General features: G+C 38.8%; 1 protein-coding gene across 2 annotated transcripts in view; it reads right to left on the bottom strand.

Moving 5' to 3' along the window:
• The window catches only part of DNAH8 (dynein axonemal heavy chain 8), a 324,005-nt gene that overhangs the window by 143,769 nt on the left and 161,134 nt on the right, over positions 1–19,102 (bottom strand). For both annotated transcript variants that reach the window (XM_088831445.1, XM_055406188.2), the window contains 4 exons: positions 14,488–14,701; positions 9,159–9,268; positions 2,608–2,771; positions 747–939 (listed from right to left, as the gene is read on the bottom strand). In XM_088831445.1, the coding sequence (XP_088687571.1) occupies positions 747–939; positions 2,608–2,771; positions 9,159–9,268; positions 14,488–14,701 (681 nt within the window). The remainder of the gene's footprint in view (positions 1–746; positions 940–2,607; positions 2,772–9,158; positions 9,269–14,487; positions 14,702–19,102) is intronic.

Here is a 19,102-nt window from a genome sequence, read left to right as displayed (position 1 = left end):
TTGGCAAGAGATGGCAATCCTTTTTCTATAAAGGGCAAGATAGTAAATATTTTAGACTTTGTGGCCCACGTGGTCATTCAACTCCATCTTTGTAGTACAGAAGCAGTCATACACAATATATAAACAAATAGGCTTGGCTGTGTTCCAATACAACTTTACTTGTGAACACTGAAATTTGAATTCTGTGTAATTTTCATGTGTCACACAATATTACTATTCTTTGATTTTTTTTTCTGCCATTTAAAAATGCAAAACCCTTCTTAGCTCACAAATCTGACAAAAACAGGCAGTAGGCTGGATTTGGCCCATTGGCTAATAAAGAGGATATTTATTCAGCTATAGATTTATATCACACTTGGTCATATAACTGAACTCTTAGTAGTTGAAACTGATTTTTTAAAATCTCTTGGACTATATTAAGAGATAATCATATCTGTCAGTAATAACACTTTTGTTTTTTCCTATCTGATAATTACATCTATTTTCTTCTTGTCATTTTGTTGTACTACCTAGAACTTTCAAAACAATATTAAGTAATCGAGATAACTGCACACATACTTGTCTTATACCTGACTTTAATGGGACTGCTGCTAAATTTCTTTGAAATAAATATTTCACTTGGTGTATGATGACATGAAACACAACATATTACTATTGTAGAAGCTATGATAACTCCAAAGTGGGACTCTAGTGCAGGGAGAAATTCCTAGCTAGATGAGTGATTGAAAAAGCCTGAAAATAAATACCAATTCATAGACTTTGGGCACTTCAAACGTGGTGTCTTCAGGTTCATCTCCAGTTGGTTCCGGCATCTCACGGAGAAAATCCACAAAGTATGGTTCAGGAAGAATATATGACCCCACATCTGGGCTAACATTTTCTTCAACTGAACGTACAAGTTGTGTATTAAACCACTGCTCATCATCAGGCGTTATAAATCTAAAAGAAAAATACAGGAGTAAGAAATGCAAATGAGGAAGGCATCTGTTCTAACTGAACATGGTTTTAACCTCTCTCCACATCTTCTCAGCCCTCACCCTGTACATCCATTATCTCAAAACACAGAAGCAGTACGTTCAGCCTTCTGACCAGAGGCAGACCGAACTCCACCCAAGAGAGTGACAATGTCACTTACAGAAAATACTGACTGTCTCTCTCTGTGGCCATACTTAAGCTCCTCTGAATCCTCTTCCCAACTAGGCCCCAAATTTTGGATTTCCATGTCCTTCTTTGCATCACCCAATTTTAGCAAGAATCCCGTTAGATCAGTTTAGGCAGCAGCTGCTGCTAAGTCGCTTCAGTCGTGTCCGACCCCGTGAGACCCCGTAGACGGCAGCCCACCAGGCTCCCCCGTCCCTGGGATTCTCCAGTCAAGAACACTGGAGTGGGTTGCCATTTCCTTTTCCAAAGCATGAAAGTGAAAAGTGAAAGTGAAGATGCTCAGTCGTGTCTGACCCTTAGCGACCCAATGGACCGCAGCCTACCAGGCTCCTCCATCCATGGGATTTTCCAGGCAAGAGCACTGGAGTGGGTTGCCATTGCCTTCTATGAGTTTAGGCAGAATCCTCCCATAACCCCCTTATTTCCTCTTAGTAATTTCCCATCCAAACGCCCCCATCTTGTCCCCCAGTTATAAATTCTCACTTTCCCCTGCTTGTATTCAGAGTTGAGCCTAATTTCTCAGCCCTACTGCAAAACCTCACTGTATAGTCCCTACATCTATCACAACAGTCTTGAATAAAAGGTCAGTGTCTTATTGTTTTAACAAGTGTGACTGATTTTTTTTCTTTAACAAAACAGGTAAGTCCCTTGGGTGAGGCCCAAGATCCCTGAAGGTTGTAACAGAAGAGGAGAATTTGACAGCCAGTAGTGGGTGAGCATCCTCTTTCTGGGTCTGTGCACACCCAGTGTATGAAGGTTCTTTTCACACTTATAACATCAGAGTGGGAAGGGAGGAAGGAGTGGGACTAATATTTGACAGAGGCCACTTTATGTGAGACATTGTAGTAGGTCCTTTACAGCTTTGTAAGAACAGCACTGGGTTTCTCTGGTGGCTCAGAGGTAAAGAATCCACCCACCAATGCAGGAGACACAGGTTCAATTCCTTGGCTCAGGAAGATCCCCTGGAGAAGGAAATGGCAACCCACTCCAGTATTCTTGCCTGGGAAATCCCATGGACAGAGGAACTGGATGGGCTACAGTCCATGGGGTTGCAAAAGAGTCAGCTGTGACCTAGTGACTAAACAAGACCAGCATTACCGTAATATTTTAAAGAGGAGTGAATAGAGGCTCAGAAAGATGACTTAGTTTATGCACCAAATGTCACCATGCAACAGAGCTCTCACTACACACATTTCAAATTTTTTTAGAAACTATACATAACTAAAATTTGCCTCTGAATGAAATGTCTTATTGAAATAGTACCCAAGGAAATTGGTGGAGTGTTTTTTCAAGGTGACCAGCAAGTGGGAAATGACATCCATGCATCACAAGCCTCAGAGCAATTTAAGAAAATATTCTTCTTATTTGAGTAGATAATGCAGGAGTTAATCTAGTGGTATAAACTGCTTATATATTACATTTAAACTCAAGCACTGCAATATACACCTGTCAGCAATTACTCTGTTGCACTCATGTTTGAAAAGTGACAGAAGAACATGAACTGAATCACACTCGTCGGCTTTTATGGTTAACATTCCTTGCCAAATTCTAGAAAGATCTCGCAGATTGAAAATGTAATGAAATTTAGAAGGAGTAGGCAGCATCTTCACCTAGAATTGGGAGAAAAAATAACACTCTTCAATTTCAATTCAAGATAAAACTAAAAATCTTTTAGAATGATTTTATTTCACAACTCCAATTTTATATAAAATAGACTAGGCAAATAAATGAAGTCTATATTTTGTTATAGCATTTATGGAAAAAACACATCATAAATAAACCAAAATATAATTTAAAAGACCATAATACTTTGAAGAGGATGGACTCAAGATAATGCACTAGATGCAAATTCCAACTCTTATTCTACCCCATGAGTTGACTTTGCTCAAGCCATTGTTCCTTGAGTTTTTAAAAACTGTGAATTGTAAGAATAAGCATTCCTAATCGTTATTAACCTTAGTGTGTCTATAGAAACTGTTGTTATTGTTCAGTCGCTCAGTCGTATTTGACTCTTTGTGACTCCATGGACTGCAGCATGCCAGGCTTCCCTGTCCTTCACTATCTCCCGGAGTTTGCTCAGACTCATGTCCATCGAGTCAATGATGCCATCCAACCATCTCATCCTCTGTCGCCTCCTTTTCCTCTTGCCCTCAGTCTTTTCCATCATCAGGGTCTTTTCCAGTGAGCGGCTCTTCACATCAGGTGGCCAAAGCATTGGAGCTTCAGCTTCAGTGTCAGTCCTTTCAATGATTATTCTGGATTGATATCCTTTAGAATTGACTGGTTTGATCTCGCTGAACAAGGGACTCTCAAGAGTCATCTCCAGCACTACAGTTAGAAGGCATCAATTTGGCGCTCAGCCTTCTTTATGGTTCAACTTTCACACCCATAAATGACTACTGGAAAAACCATAGCTTTGACTATAAGAACCTTTGCTAGCAAAGTGATGTCTCTGCTTTTTAATACGCTGACTAGGTTGTCATAGCTTTTCTTCCAAGGAGCAAGCTTCTTTTAATTTCATGGCTGCAGTCACCATCTACAGTGATTTTGGAGCCCAGGAAAATAAAGTCTGCCACCATTTCCACTGTTTTCCCATCTATTTGTCATGAGGTGATGGGACTGGATGCCACGATCTTAGTTTTTTCATGGTGCGTTTTAAACAAGCTTTTTCACTCTTCTCTTTTACCTTCATCAAGAGGGTGTTTAGTTCCTCTTTGCTTTTTGCTATAAGGGTGGCATCATCTGCATATCTGAGGTTATTGATATTTCTCCCAGAAATCTTGATTCCAGCTTGTGCTTCATCCAGCCCAGCATTTCACATGATGTACTCTGCATATACGTTAATAAGCAGGGTGACAATATACAGCCTTGATGTATTCCTTTCCCAATTTTGAACCAGTCTGTTATTCCATGTCCAGTTCTAACTGTTGCTTCTTGACTTGTATACAGGTTTTTCAGGAGGAAGATAAGGTGGTCTGGTATTCCCATCTCTTTAAGAATTTTCCATAGTTTGTTGTGATCCTACGTCAAAATGGAAATATGTCATAACAAAAAAACTGATTGGTTAAGTTTGGTGGTCATGTGGTTAAGAATAATGAAAGTTCATGCCTAAAGTAAATAAAAACCATCTTTTATAGGTTGCTTTGATTAAGGTCCTGAGTGTATTTGGATTTCCACAAATACATTTGTTTATCATAAGCTAGATTTCACTTATGGATCCAAACTCAGTCAATATGCTTTCATATATCTCTATATCCACAATAGAATTGGCAGGCAAGTAAGATATGCAGCTATAATTACTTAGTAGTTTTTGTGGGTTTTGCTTGTTTTGTTTTTTTTTCCACACACCACATTTTAAAAATTTATTCACCCATTGATGGCCACTTAGATTGTTTTCATATCTTGGCTATTGAAGTGGAATGTTTAGGTCTCATACAGAAGTTCTATTCTTAACTTTTTGAGGAATCTCCATACTATTTTCCAGAGTGGCTGCACCAATTTACAGTCCCATCAACAGTATACAAGGTTTCCCTTTCTCCACATTCTCCAATTTTTGTCTTTTAGATAGTAACCAGTCTAGCAGGTGTGAAGTGATATCTCATTGTGGCTTTGATTTGCATTTCCCTGATGATTATAGAGATGCCAAATGTCTTTTCATGTATCTGTTGACCATTGGGATACATCTTCCCTAAAAAATGTCTATTCAGATCCTCTGTCTGGATTTTAATTGGGTTTTGTTGTAGCTGTTTGTTGTTGAACACTAAGTTACTTATTATTTCTACCCACTTCTAAATCCAAATAAGCAAAGCTCTAACGTGACACTTTCTACATTCTTATACAAAGAGGTACTAGTTAAGGGATAAACTTGAGGCATTAGGTGTGGGAAATATTGCTGCCCAAGTGTAAAGATTGTAATTGATACCATCAGCATCATTTTGAAAGTGAAACAATGAGAACTCTGGAAATACAAAGCAAACTTTCCATATGAGTAATTCAGGAAAGTAAATGCTTTCTTTAGCACTTATTTATGGAATATGCCCTTTCTATATTGAAAAAGTACCCTATTGAGTTTACAGAGTAATTTCTACAGGCTAATTCACAGTGCAAGTTAAAAACAGCAGGTAGCAAACCAAGATAGAATAAAGAAAAATGATACATTAGCAATCACCTTTCACTTTCCCTCTTTGCTTTCAGTTCCATTCCAAGCTAAAACGTTCATACTACTCACCAAAATGTAAAGCAGGCACTTACATTAAAATATGCAAAAATAAAGGGATAAGGCTATGTGAACATTACTTTTTTCTTTCCTGTGAAAGACTGCAGCTATGATGGCAGCTGTTGGCAACTTAAGTAACCACTGGGGAGAATTAAGTGAAGTTCTTTCTTACCCTATTCTTTCTTGTTTATTAATCTGCTTCTTACCACATCTGTCAACATTTTCTTTTAATTTTAGTCAACTTCTTTTTTTTTCTCACCTGCTTCTGCTTTAAAGCTATGTAAAGTAATATAAAAGTAAAGAGATATACTAGACATGAATGGGTTAAAAGAGTGCTTTGTGAAAATGGGAAATTTGAAGAATAGATACAAAGAAGGCTGCTTATTTGAGGCCAGGGAGAGGAGGAAGATTCATTCATTTTTTTATGACTGTTTTTGAGTATCTCCCACTACCCTTACCAAGATATCATGATAAATAAGACAGCTAAATCTGCTGCCATCAGTGGCCTATTCAAGTGGGAGAGCCTGGCAATAAATAGGAAACAAATATAAACTAACAGATAGACAAATAATCATGATAAAAGTCATAGTAAGAACAAATGAAGGATCAGGAGACAGTAAGGCCTGTAATGGGGTCATGGACAGTTATTTTAGAGAAAATCATCTAAGAAAGCCCCTCTGATGGTAAGATGAGAAGAGTCAAACAAAGTACAAAGGTCCAGAAGCATGAAAAACTTGGGGGTGTTCAAGAAACAGTGAGAAGGGCAGTGTGGCTGGAGAAGAACAATGGAAGGGAAGAAGGGTGTTTATGTATGTTCAGTGGCTTAGTCGTGTCCGACTCTTTGTGACTCTATGGACTGTAACCTGCCAGGCTCCTCTATCTATGGGATTTTCCCAGCAAGTACACTGAAATGGGTTACCATTTTCTACTCCAGGGGATTCTTCTCAACCAGGGATCAAACCTGTGTCTCCTGCATTGCAGGTGGATTCTTTACCACTGAGCTATTGAGCGGTGAGCAAGGGTCAACTCAGGTTGACAGACCAGAGGGCAGGTGGAATGTTTCACTGCAGTGTAACTGGGAATCTACTGGTGATTTTAAGATTGAATAAGGAGCAACTTCCCTGGTGGTCCAGTGCTTAAGACTCCATGCCTCTACTGTGGGGGACACAGGTTCGATCCCTAGTCAGGGAACTGAGATCTCATATGCCTGCACTATGGGGCCAAAAATAAATAAATAAAATGGAGAAGTAGCATCATCTATTTTTTTTAAAGAGTATCTTTTAAAACAAAGGGAATAATGATCTCTGATGTACTTTTAAAAAAGTATTTTTAGGACCATGTAAAGAACAGATTCTAGGAGGACAAGGAGACTGATTAGGAAGCTGCTGCCTGGTCTAGAGGGCAGGTAATGGAAGCGTCTATCAGGGTGATCACAGTCAGGTGGCAGTAAGCACTCAACTTCTGGATATACTATTTTGAAAGCCTGCTTACTGAGATTTGCTGATGGACTGGATGTAGGGAATGAGAGAGAGAAATCAAGGATGGAGTCCTGTGTTTTAGCCTGAGAAGCAGGATAATTAAGACACGAAAGTCTGAGAGAGGACCATATTTACAGACACGTTAACTTTGAGATCGTTCAGTTCAGTTCAGTTCAGTCGCTCAGTCGTGTCCGACTCTTTGCGACCCCATGAATCACAGCATGCCAGGCCTCCCTGTCCATCACCAACTCCTGGAGTTCACTCAAATTCATGTCCATTGAGTCGGTGATGCCATCCAGCCATCTCATTCTCTGTCGACCCCATCTCCTCCCGCCCCCAATCCCTCCCAGCATCAGAGTCTTTTCCAGTGAGTCAACTCATCGCATGAGGTGGCCAAAGTATTGGAGTTTCAGCTTTAGCATCAGTCCTTCCAATGAACACCCAGGATCGATCTCCTTTAGAATGGACTGGTTGGATCTCCTTGCAGTCCAAGGGACTCTCAAGAGTCTTCTCCAGCACCACAGTTCAAAAGCATCAATTCTTTGGCCATCAGCTTTCTTCACAGTCCAACTCTCACATCCATACATGACCACTGGAAAAACCATAGCCTTGACTAGATGGACCTTTGTTGGCAAAGTGATGTCTCTGCTTTTTAATATACTATGTAGGTTGGTCATAACTTTCCTTCCAAGGAGTAAGCGTCTTTTAATTTCATGGCTGTAATCAGCATCCACAGTGATTTTGGAGCCCCCAAAAATAAAGTCTGGCACTGTTTCCACTGTTTCCCAATCTATTTCCTATGAAGTGATGGGACCAGATGCCATGATCGTTACTAGACATCAAAGTAGTGGTGTCTACTAAGTAAGCCCATGAGAAACAAGTCTGGAGCTGGGGAGAGAGGCCTGGGATGGAGGTATTGATCTTGAAGTCATCAGCCCAGAGATGGCATTTAAAGCCGCGAAGCTGGATGAGGCTGCCTGGGTAATAATGGAGGCAGAGATGAGGTTCCGGGATGGAAATCAGGTGCACCCCAGTACTTAGCGGAGTGGGGAGATTGGGGACTTAGAGAAGGCAGCCAGTGAGGTAAGAAGCAGAGGCCTCTCTGAAGTCAAGAGAAGAACGTGTTTAGAGGGATCATCAAATGCCACTAAAGGGTCAAGTCAGAGGAAGATGAAATCAGCCTCTGGATTTGGTAAGATCATGGTCTTTGATGACCTTGATGAGAGCAGCGGAAATGAGAACTTGTGCAAAACATGTTAAAGAGATAAATAAAGGTGAGGAAGTGGAACTGATTAACATTCATAAAAGAAGCTTTGATGGAAAGATACCAGGAAGGCCAAAGCCTTCCAGAAAAATATGCACAAGGGCATGTTAAATTGAACAACAGCCCCACTGGAAAAAGATGGATCTTATGACAGAGAATCATCTCAGACATTCAGACGTTCTGAAACTCCAGTCTGGAGCAGGCCCCATGCAAAGAACTGGTCACTGCAGCGGGGCTGCACGGAAGAAATCCCCCAGTCCACCCAGGGGTCTGAGAGGCTGCCACACTCCAGGTTTCCCCAGGACATCAGCTTCGGTCCAGATGTGCGTAAATGGCCAAACAAACGTGTAAACTACGACAATTAATCCTCATCTCCTTCACCACTTTTTTTAGCACATATATCAACACTGGGTTTTTTTGTGTGATTTTCTTTTAATCTCTGACCTATCTTTAATTACTTTTTCATGAGTCTACCCTCAGATATCTGGTGACAGCTACAATGCTCCCTGAGTTTTACTTAGGGCATTGATCTCTGTAGTAAAATCTAGGCTACTTTATTAAGTACATTGTATTCATTTACTAATTCATGCTCCACTTAAGAACAACCCACAAGTTGGACTTTAAGTCCTGACTAGCTAAGAATATCTGGAAATCCATGTAGTCACTCAGTGAACATCTGAGTGTCTGACAGTGTTTGGTTCTTGGGAGTGGGGAGGGGAAGACAGACATAAAGAGTTACAAATCAGAGAAACAAGTCGAAAAGCAGTGTTCTCATTTCAGTAAAATTCTATTTTATCTTGAATGCAATGTCTGGTTTACAGTAATATCTCATACATATGAAAAGCATCATTCAGTCAGAATATTTGCTCCCGGAAAGGAAAAGGTGTCATAAATCTATTCAAGCCCCTAATTTGTCTTTTCCCAAAAAAACACTACTACCCAATATGTGATGAGAACTTCCTGAGCCACAAGGTGAGAATTAGACTGAGAAATTAGTGACATTTTTTTTCCTGATTACTGATAACGGACGACTTTGTACCTTAGTCCACTGCCACAGCACTCTGCTCGCTGAAACCAAATTCAAAATCATCTCACATATTTCGGGTTTGAACCTTCTGCAAGAATCAAAATACCCACAGCCAATAACTCCTGAAAAATAAACAAGATTGAAAGTACAAGCTTACTTCAAGATCACAAAGTACATGTTTATCCTAGTGAATAAATCATTACAAGGTGTGAAGAATTTCTCTCAAAGAATCAGCTCAGACTGGGAGTCAGCGGTGGGACCAGCAAAGCTTCATAGGCACTGATAAGTATTTTATATGTATTAACCCTTTTAATTTTCCCAACATCCTACGAGAAAGAATCTGAGGTAAGTATTATTATTATTCCCATTTTACTTATTTTTTTATTGAAATATAGTCAACACACACTATTCTCATATTTTCAGGTATACAACATAGTGATTCAACATTTAAAACATCACACTGGTCAGAATGGTCGTTGTGAAAAAGTCCACAAACAGTAAATGCTGTAGAGGGTGTGGAGGAAAAGGTGCCCTCCTACACTTGCTGGGAATGTAAACTGGTACAGCCACTATGGAGAACAGTATGGAGGCTCCTTTAAAAAACTAAAAACAGAGCTACCATATGATCCAGCTACCCAACTCCGGAGCATGTGTCTGGAGAAAACCACATTTTGAAAGGATGCATGCCCCCAATGTTCACTGTAGCGCTATTGACAATAGCCAGGACGGGGAAGCAGTCTAAATGTCCAACGACAGATGGACAGATAAAGATGTGGTGCATATGGACCATGGAATATCGCTCAGCCACCAGAAAGAATGAAGGAATGCCATTGGCAGCAACATGGATGGACCTAGAGATTATCACACTAAAACAAACAGGATGTCTCCTATATGTGGAATCTAAAAAAAAAATAATACAGATGAACTTACAAAACAGACCCACACACAGAGAAAATAAAGTTAAGGTTTCCAAAGGGAAAAGAGGGGGATAAATTAGGAGTCTGGGATGACCATATACACATTACTATTATATATAAAATAGATAATGAACAAGGACCCACCGTATAGCACAGAGAACTATACTCAACATTTTGCAATAACCTATAAGGGAAAGGAATCTGAAAAAAATGGATATATATGTATGTACAACTGAATCACTTTGCTGTACACCTGGAACTAATGCAACACTGTAAATCAACTATACCTCAGTTAAAGAAATGACCACCACAGTAAGCTGAAGAACCATCTGTCACCTTGCAAAACAGTTACTATATAATTTCTGTATATTATATCCCTAGGACTAATTTATTTTATAACTGAAAGTTTGTACCTCTGAATCCCCTTCACCTATTTCACTAATCCTTCCATTCTTATCCCTTCTTGCATCCCTTCTTCACTAATCCTTCCATTCTTATCCCTTCTCTGTATCCATGAGTCCGTTTCTATTTTGTTTTGTTTGCTAATTTGTTTTATTTTCCAGAGTCCACATATAAGTGAGACCATAGGTATTTGTCTTTCTCTGTCTGACATGACTTGCCATTTGCAACAACATGGATGGACATAGAGGGTATTATTTTTCCCATTTTAATATGAGTTTAGTAACTTGCCCAAGATCACCCAGCTTGTGTGTGGGTGAATCTAAGGTTTGGACCTAGGAAACCTGGCTCTGGAACTCGTAAAGCAGCCTTCACTCTGAAGAGTAGAAGAGCTGGAAAAGAACTATTTCCTCGTCTTACAGATGAGGACAGCAGATACAGATAACTAAAGCAAAATGTTCCAGGTCATATGAATTACTTGTTGACATTAGTAGAATGTCAGGACCCCCATCTCCTGACCTGCAGTCAGCAACACCCTGGCCTAGTGGTGATGTAACGGTTCCTAGGAAACACCTAGCCCAGTAACAATCTGACAAGACCACCCTCAGGAATGACTGTGTTGTAGGTCTATAGACTGTTTCTAAAGTCTCAAAGTGTGTTTGGTGTTAGACTGCAAAAACAGATTTAAAACTACTTCGTGCCAGTGAGACTCAGTGTTGAGCTTTATGTTCAGTACTGAGCATGGTATTTTCAGAGGAAAACGAGTGTGAATATCTGCTCAGAGACACGCAGCAGGTTTGCAAAGGGTGGGGCAGCCCAAGAAACTGGGCTTTGTGCACATAGACCAAAGAAGGGCAGCCTTGAGGGAACATGAAATGGTCCAAAATCACGGTTGGTTCTGCTAGATGCCTATAAGGCTTCTTTGCTTTCTGAAGTCCTCTGATTCTAGATTTTCAGCTTCCTGTGGCACAAATGTGTTATATAAGATGTACGGGGTCAGGAATCAGAAAACAGGATCATGTGTGTGTGCTAAGTCACTTCAGTCATGTCCAGCTCTTTGCGACCCCATGGACTGTAGCCCGCCAGGCTCCTCTGTCCATGGGATTCTCCAGGCAAGAATACTGGAGTGGGTTTCCATGCCCTCCTCCAGGGGATCTTCCTAACCCAGGGATCGAACCTGGGTCTCTTCCATTGGCAGGTGGGTTCGTTACCACTAATGCCACTTGGAAGCCCCAGAGAGCAGGATCGGTACCACATAACTGGGCAGTTATTTCATTTCTCTAAGCCTGTTTCTAGTGTGTTTCTGAATCTCATTTTCAACATTAACCATATCAAAGACTGTACAAAATAGTTTAACAAGTAAGCAAACACTCACATACAGACCACTAGACTGGGGGAGTACCACAATGCCCCAGTACATCAGAAGTCTCTTGTCCAATCCCTCCTCCCTCCAGAAATAATCCACTGCTTTGACTTCGTGAGAATCAGCAACTCACTTTTCCCAAGAACAGCTCTGCCACTTATTTTCTTGAACTTTAACCCCGTTCTTTTAACTTTAATTTTTGAAATTCAGCTTAATGGAATTATGTTATAGGTTCCTCTGTGACTTGCTTTTCCCCCTTAATGTTGTAATTCTTGGCTTCATCTATTTTGAAGCATGTAGCTGAGTTTGTTCACACTCACAGCTGCAGAGCGCAACATGTATGCCCACACCACAATGTATTTATCTGACTTCACTGTTGAGACACATTTGGGTTACTACTTGGTCTTTGCTGTCATGAACACTATCCTATGAACCTTCTTGTGTAAGTCTTCTGGCGCACACGTGCAAAATCAGCTACGGATGGATTAAGGACTCAAATATGGAAGACAAAACTATGTAACATTTGGAAGGAGACAGAGTCAAATATCTATATGACCTCTAGGTAGGAAAGGACTTCTTACATGAGATTCTGAAACCACCACCATAAAGGAAGAAAATGATGAGCTGGCATACACTTGGAAGTGGAACGGCGGTGGGTGTGCACACATTCTACAACCAGTGATAATGTCCAGTCATTATCAAGAGCTTGTGGCAATTTACACTCCCACTAGCAGGGGAGAGTCTCACCTGCTTCACATTTTCACCAATGCCTGGTATTTCGGTCAGAATTTTTCATTTTTGCAAATCTAGTGATTATAAATGGCTTGGTGTTTTAAATGTTCCTATTTCTAATGTTTACCATTTGTTTATTAGTCATCTTGTCTTCTCTTCTTAAAGTGCCTGACTTTTGGTCCATATTTACATTAGGATGTTTGATTTTAATCTGATTGATTCATAGGAATTTTCTTTTTTTTTTATTTTATTTTTTTTATTTTTGTAGTTAATTTATTTTTTATTGGAGGCAAATTATTTTACAATATTATATTGGTTGGTTTTGCCATACATTGATATGAATTTGCCCTGGGTTTACATAAGTTCCCCCTCCTGAACCCCCCTCCCACCTCCCTCCTCCCTTTATCCTCCCTCTGGGTCATCCCCGCATGCCAGCCCCAAGCATCCTATAACATGCATCGACCCTGAACTAGTGATTCATTTCACATATGACAACATACGTGAATTTTCAAAGTATTCAGATTACTAAGTCTTTTGCTTTGCAACATGTTGAAATTTTTTTCTTCTATTTTGGGACTTGTCTTTATTTTATTAATACTCTTTTAATGTTGCTTTTAGAATGAACAAAAACTTTTCATTTTAGTCAAATTTATCATTTTCTTCCTTTATGGTCTATGCTTTCTGAGTCTCATTTGAGAAGTTCTTTCCTACCCAGAGATCATTTAGATACTTTCCAATATTTTTTCCAAATGTTTTATAGCTTTGCCGTCTATATTTAAATCTTCAAAACTTCTGTATTGACTATAATGCTTGGTGTGAGGTAGGGGTCCAATTTCCATTATTTTCACATAAGAAATACTAAATATTCCAGCACCATTTACTGAAAATTTTCTTTCCTCATCTACAGTATGTGCTATGTCAAAAAACTAATGACCACATATGCACGGGTCAGTCTCTCTTATACGTCTTCATGTATATAATTGTTATGGAATGGTTTGTGTGAGCCTAAATTTAGTGTCAAAATATCTCTTTCAAATTTTAAAAAAGTATGAGTTAGATTAATAAATACTGACCTGAAAGGATATTCATTATACTTTATTAAAGACAATTTCAAGTTGAAATGGAAATCATCTTTATATCCACTGGAGGGTCCCCATAGTGAAGTTTGTAATTCCTGATGTGACCTCCCAAAGCAGTTATTAAAAAGAGGGAGAGAAAATCTGGGTATAGGTTCTCATCTGTGGAAAAGTAACTGGGAGAAGTAACCGGGGGGGTCTTTTGGTCTGGGCCTTGTTTTCAGGTGCAGGTTCCATGAGTATGCTGTGTGTGAAAGTGTATTGGTATACATGTATGATTAGGCATGCTTATGCACTTCCATAAAAACATTAAAAAAAAAAAAGAAAAGGAAATTATATAATATGATTTTGTTTTGGCAAAAACAATAACAAAACTCTGGTGTGTACATGTCTTGTGTGTTTGTAAATGTTTAAAAGAATTATAATTATGTTTGAAAGAATTATAACGTTTAAAAGAATCATATTCTTTAACAAAGAATGTAAGGTTATACTCCAAAAAATATATCATTTTCACTAACATAGCAAAGTGCTACATTTGACTTGGTGTATTATATTGTTAATCCATGGTCAATGTGCTATCATTCATTAGCTCAAATTTCTCTGATTAATCATGTCAAGAAAACCAGAACACAAAGGTCTGCTTATCTCTAAAGCTAACCTTAAACAAGGTTACTTCTAAATATTCCTGAGTCTTACAACAGGCTATAGACATGATTCTTCTTAGTATTTAGTTGTCCATTTCAGATACTTAATCCTACCTCACACTGAGCCTTTTTATCTCTTAAATAAGCTTTTGCACGGTTTATGTCCATTATGTAATGCAATAAAAAATTAAACACCAAGAACTGTCATACCAAAAATTTTGTCTATTGAAGCGTTTGAAGGTAACGTGCAATTAAACACAGTAAATTGTCTTTTTAAACGTTGCGGAATATCATTTCGACCACCTCCAGGATGAATCATTGCTGCTATGAGCTGTACATCAACAATAGTGGTGAAATCTCCAGGCTTATCCAAGCTGTACATTCCTTCCATTTCCATCATCTGTCGCACAATCTCATTAGTTATCTGGAATTTTAAACAGTAATATTTTAGTAACACATCACTACCATTTTTCTCCAAATTTCCTATAAAATAGTACAGATGAGATCAGAAAAAAATGCTCAGCTCTTATCAATGAAGTGTTTGTGAATGTTGCCTTCAAGGCGATTTAACTTAAATTGTACCACCCACGAACTCTAAACCATATGCCTGGTGCAAATCCAATGTACTCTTTACCACACTGATAAATTTAGATAAAGGAGTTACAGAATATTTGGTACAATTACAAGAGTTCTCAAAGTTACAAGTTTTACTACAGATATCTTTCACATTCAACATTTCAAAATACCTTAAATCAGATTATGGGATACTTTTACTCCTAACTGTTTTGGTATTGGATTTTATATCCCCAGCTTTCTTCTCTACAATCTATGCCACTGCTAACATTCCCTCTGTATTGAATTTTTTTCCTCTCTTGGTTCTAGAGGTTTGGTTCTTTCCAGGCTCATCTTGAGACCCTGGATCACTTTGCAAGACATTCTTCTCCACTCATCCCTCAACTGTAATATTTATACAGGTCCCTATCTTTGGCTCTTCTCTATTTCTTTTCTATCTCAACTGTATATCCTAAAGAATCTCAACTCTGTAACTCTAGCTTCAGATTCTCTTCCAAACTCCACACTTATACATCCAAATTCCTACTGGGCATCTCTGAACAGATGACATACAATCCCTTCAAATACAACACTCTTTCATTCAACATTTAATGAATGGCTACTCTGTGTCTGGCCCTGTTGAAACATGGACAAAAATCTCCACCTTCATGAAGCATACCTTCCTGTGGTGGAGACAAAACATACATGTGCACACCTGTATGTATGTATAAATATATATATATATATATATATATATATATATGTCCTTTAGAGAAAATGAGCAGAGAAAGGAAACAGGCAGTGCTCATGGATGAAACTGAATATGGAAGCAGGAAAGGCTTCATCTCACAAGACATATAACCAAAAACTTGAAGGAAATAAGAAAGCTAACGATTCAGATATCTAGGTGAAAGGCATTCCAGGCAGAGGAAACAGCAGATGAAGAGGCTCTGAGTAAATGTTACATTCCGTGTGTATAAGAATCAGTAAATGTGGCTGGAGGAGATTCATGGGAAGATGAGATCAGTGTAGGGTCTTTGGATCACAGGGAGGATTTTGGCGTTTATATGCTACGCGTCTCATGGGAGAATTTTGAGCAGAGGAGTGTGTCACAATCTGACACGTGTTTTAATTGGTTACTGATATGCAGATAGCTTGCGAGGTGCAAGGGAAATGGGGAGAGAATGAGGAGATGTGTGTAATAATCAAGAAGAGAGATGGCAGCTTGCACCAGGCTTTAGCAATGGAGTGACGAGTAGTGGTCAAGACTTCCGTATAGTTTGAAGTCAGGCTGAATGTGGAGTTGCTATTTCTTGAGATGGAGAAGACTATTGTAGGAGCAGGTTTGGGGAGTAACGGGAATTTCATTTTGGACATGTTAAGTTGGACATCCAACTAGGCATTCCTAATTGGATTTTTAAAAAATCTGAATTCAGGAGTTCTTCATCTTTTAGATAACTAAATACATTTCCCTCTCTCCTCACCTTATAGGAACTGCTGAAAGGTTTATCTGACCAGGGTCCCTGCTGAATGGGAGAGGAAAAGGGAAAGAAAAAGAAAAACAAAGTCTCCCTGGGAGGTTGTGGCCTCAGAGCAACAGGAGTACAGACTTGCACCATGAGTATGCATAGCCTGAATGGGCCAGAGACTTTCGAATAGTAACCTTTCTTTGCGGTGATCCTGGCTGAATAAGCGTTTCAGAATCTGACAGAAGGAAACTCAAAACCTATCCAGTTAAGGGCACATTCATCTGAAGCTTTAAGAAACAGCCACAGGTAATTTTTCAAGGGCAATGACTTCGGAAGCAGTCAAAGATGCAGAAAACAAGACACTTTGAACACGAATAAGAACTATTGAAACAAAAGAGAACAGAAACAGATTCTATAGACTTCAGATGACGATATTAACAGACACAGACTTTAAAGCAGCTATGCTCAACATGTTGAAAGAAATAGGCAATGATTTGAAAATAGATGCAAGGAATAAAAACTGTAAAAAGTGATAACATATTTGAAAGAAAAAAGAACCAAACAGCAATTGAAATTAAAACTCAGTGGATGAATCTGACAGCAGAGGGGACAAAGCAGAGAAGAAAATTAGTAAGATGGATGATAGAAGAGGAGAAATTATCTAGACTCTACGTATTGGACAGAGAAAAGGTTAAGATGTACAGAAAAGAAGTACAGAAACACAGAGGGCAAAGAAGAAAATCTAATACACATTGGGAGTGTGATAAGAGGGGAAAGTTAAGTGAGGCAGAGGCAATATTTGTAGAGAAAAATAAAAAATTTCTAGAAGTGACAAAAGAGACAAATCCACAGATTGGTGAGTTCCAATAAATTCCAAGCAAATAAATACAAATAAATCTACACCAAGGGACATAATTCAAAAAAGGAAAAAAAATATAGGAAAGTAAGGTGGCAAGAGAAAAAAGGCAGATTTACTTCAGAGGTACAATGATTAAGTGGTAGTTGACATCTCAACAGCAACAAGGAAAACAGAAGACAGAAATCATATATTTAAAATGATGAAAGAAAATAACTGCCAGTCTTGAAAATAAAGACTTTTGTAGACCAAAAAAAAAAAACACCCTCTAAAAACAAAACAGAAGTTTGTCATTAAAAGATTTTCTCCTAAGGAAGTTCTAAAAGTAGAAGAAACGTAATATCAGACAGGAGGCCCAGAAGTAAGAACGAATAAAGAGTGAAACAAGTGGTAAAGAAATTAGTAAGGCAAAGAGTGAATATAAAAATCAGTAGGGCTTCCCTGGTGGCTCAGCAGTAAAGAATCTGCCAATGCAGGAGACACGGGTTTGATCCCTGGTCCAGGAAGATGACACGCGCTGTGGAAAAACTAAGCCTGTGCACCACAATCACTGAGCCTGTGTTCTAGAACCAGGAGCTGCAACTCCTGAGCCCACATGGTGCAACTATGGGCCCCTGAATGCCCTAGAGCCTGTGCTCCGCAACAAGAGAAGCCATTGTGATGAGAAGCCCACGTACCGTAACTAGAAAGTAGCCCCTGCTCATCACAGCTAGAGAAAAGCTCTTGCAGCAATGAAGACCCAACACAGACAAAAATAAATGAATAATAAGCATTTTTTAAAATCTTAAAAAAGAAACAGTAAAAATAATGTCTTGTTGGAGCGTGCTTTAAAAATAGAGATACAGATAGCCAAAAAACAAATGATAAGATGCTCAACATCACCAATTATTAGGGAAATGCAAATCAAAACTACAATGAGGTATCATCTTACACAGGTCAGAATGGCCATCATCAAAAAATCTATAAACAATAAATGGTGGAGAGGGTGTGGAGAAAAGGGAACGTTCTTACACTGCTGGTGGGAATGTAAAGAGGTATAGCCACTCTGAAGAACAATATGGAAGTTCCTTAAAAACCAAAAATAGAACTACCACATGATCCAACAATCCCACTCCTGGGCATCTATCTGGAGAAAACCTTAATTCAAAAAGATACATGTACCCCAGTGTTCACTGCAGCACTATTTACAATAGCCTGGACATGGACGTGACCTACATGTCCATTGACAGAGGAAGGGATAAAGATGTGGAACATATATACAATGGGATATTACTCAGCCACAAAAAGGAACAAAATAATGCCATCTGCAGCAACATGGATGGACCTAGAGATTGTCATACTAAGTAAGCCAGACAGAAAAAGACAAATGTGATGATATCATTTATAGGTGGAATCTAAAAATATATATATATATCAACTTACTTACAAAACAGAAACAGAGTCATAGATGTAGAAAACAAACTTATGGTTACCAGAAGGGAAATGTGGGGAGGGGAGGGATAAATTGGGAGACTGGGATTGACATATACACACTGACATATATATAATAGATAACAAGGACTTACTGTATAGCACAGGGAACCCTACACAATACTCTGTAATGACCTATGTGGGACAAGAACCTAAAAAAGAGTGGGTTTATGTATATTATAACCAATTCACTTTGCTGAACACCTGAACTAACACAGCCTTGTAAATCAACTATACTCCTATAAAAATAAAACTGGCATTACACAATTTAATGGTGAACAATATGATTTATGGTAATAAAAATAGAGATATAGACTTAAAATACAAGTCAACAATAAAAGGATAAGTCAGAAGAAAGATAAAGGAAATTAAAGTGTTCAAAGGTCACTGGATATACAAAATGGGAAAGAAGAGCTAGATTTTCTTTATTTCAGATTATGTATGCAGGATGTACTGTCAAGGGTAACCACAGAAACAC

The sequence above is a fragment of the Moschus berezovskii genome, chromosome 23 (genome assembly GCF_049115385.1).
Source record: "Moschus berezovskii isolate FMDL1 chromosome 23, NW_MosBer_1.0, whole genome shotgun sequence".
NCBI lineage: Eukaryota > Metazoa > Chordata > Mammalia > Artiodactyla > Moschidae > Moschus > Moschus berezovskii.
The sequence above is the reverse complement of the archived record's forward strand: the minus strand, read 5'-3'. Positions and strand labels throughout refer to the sequence as shown.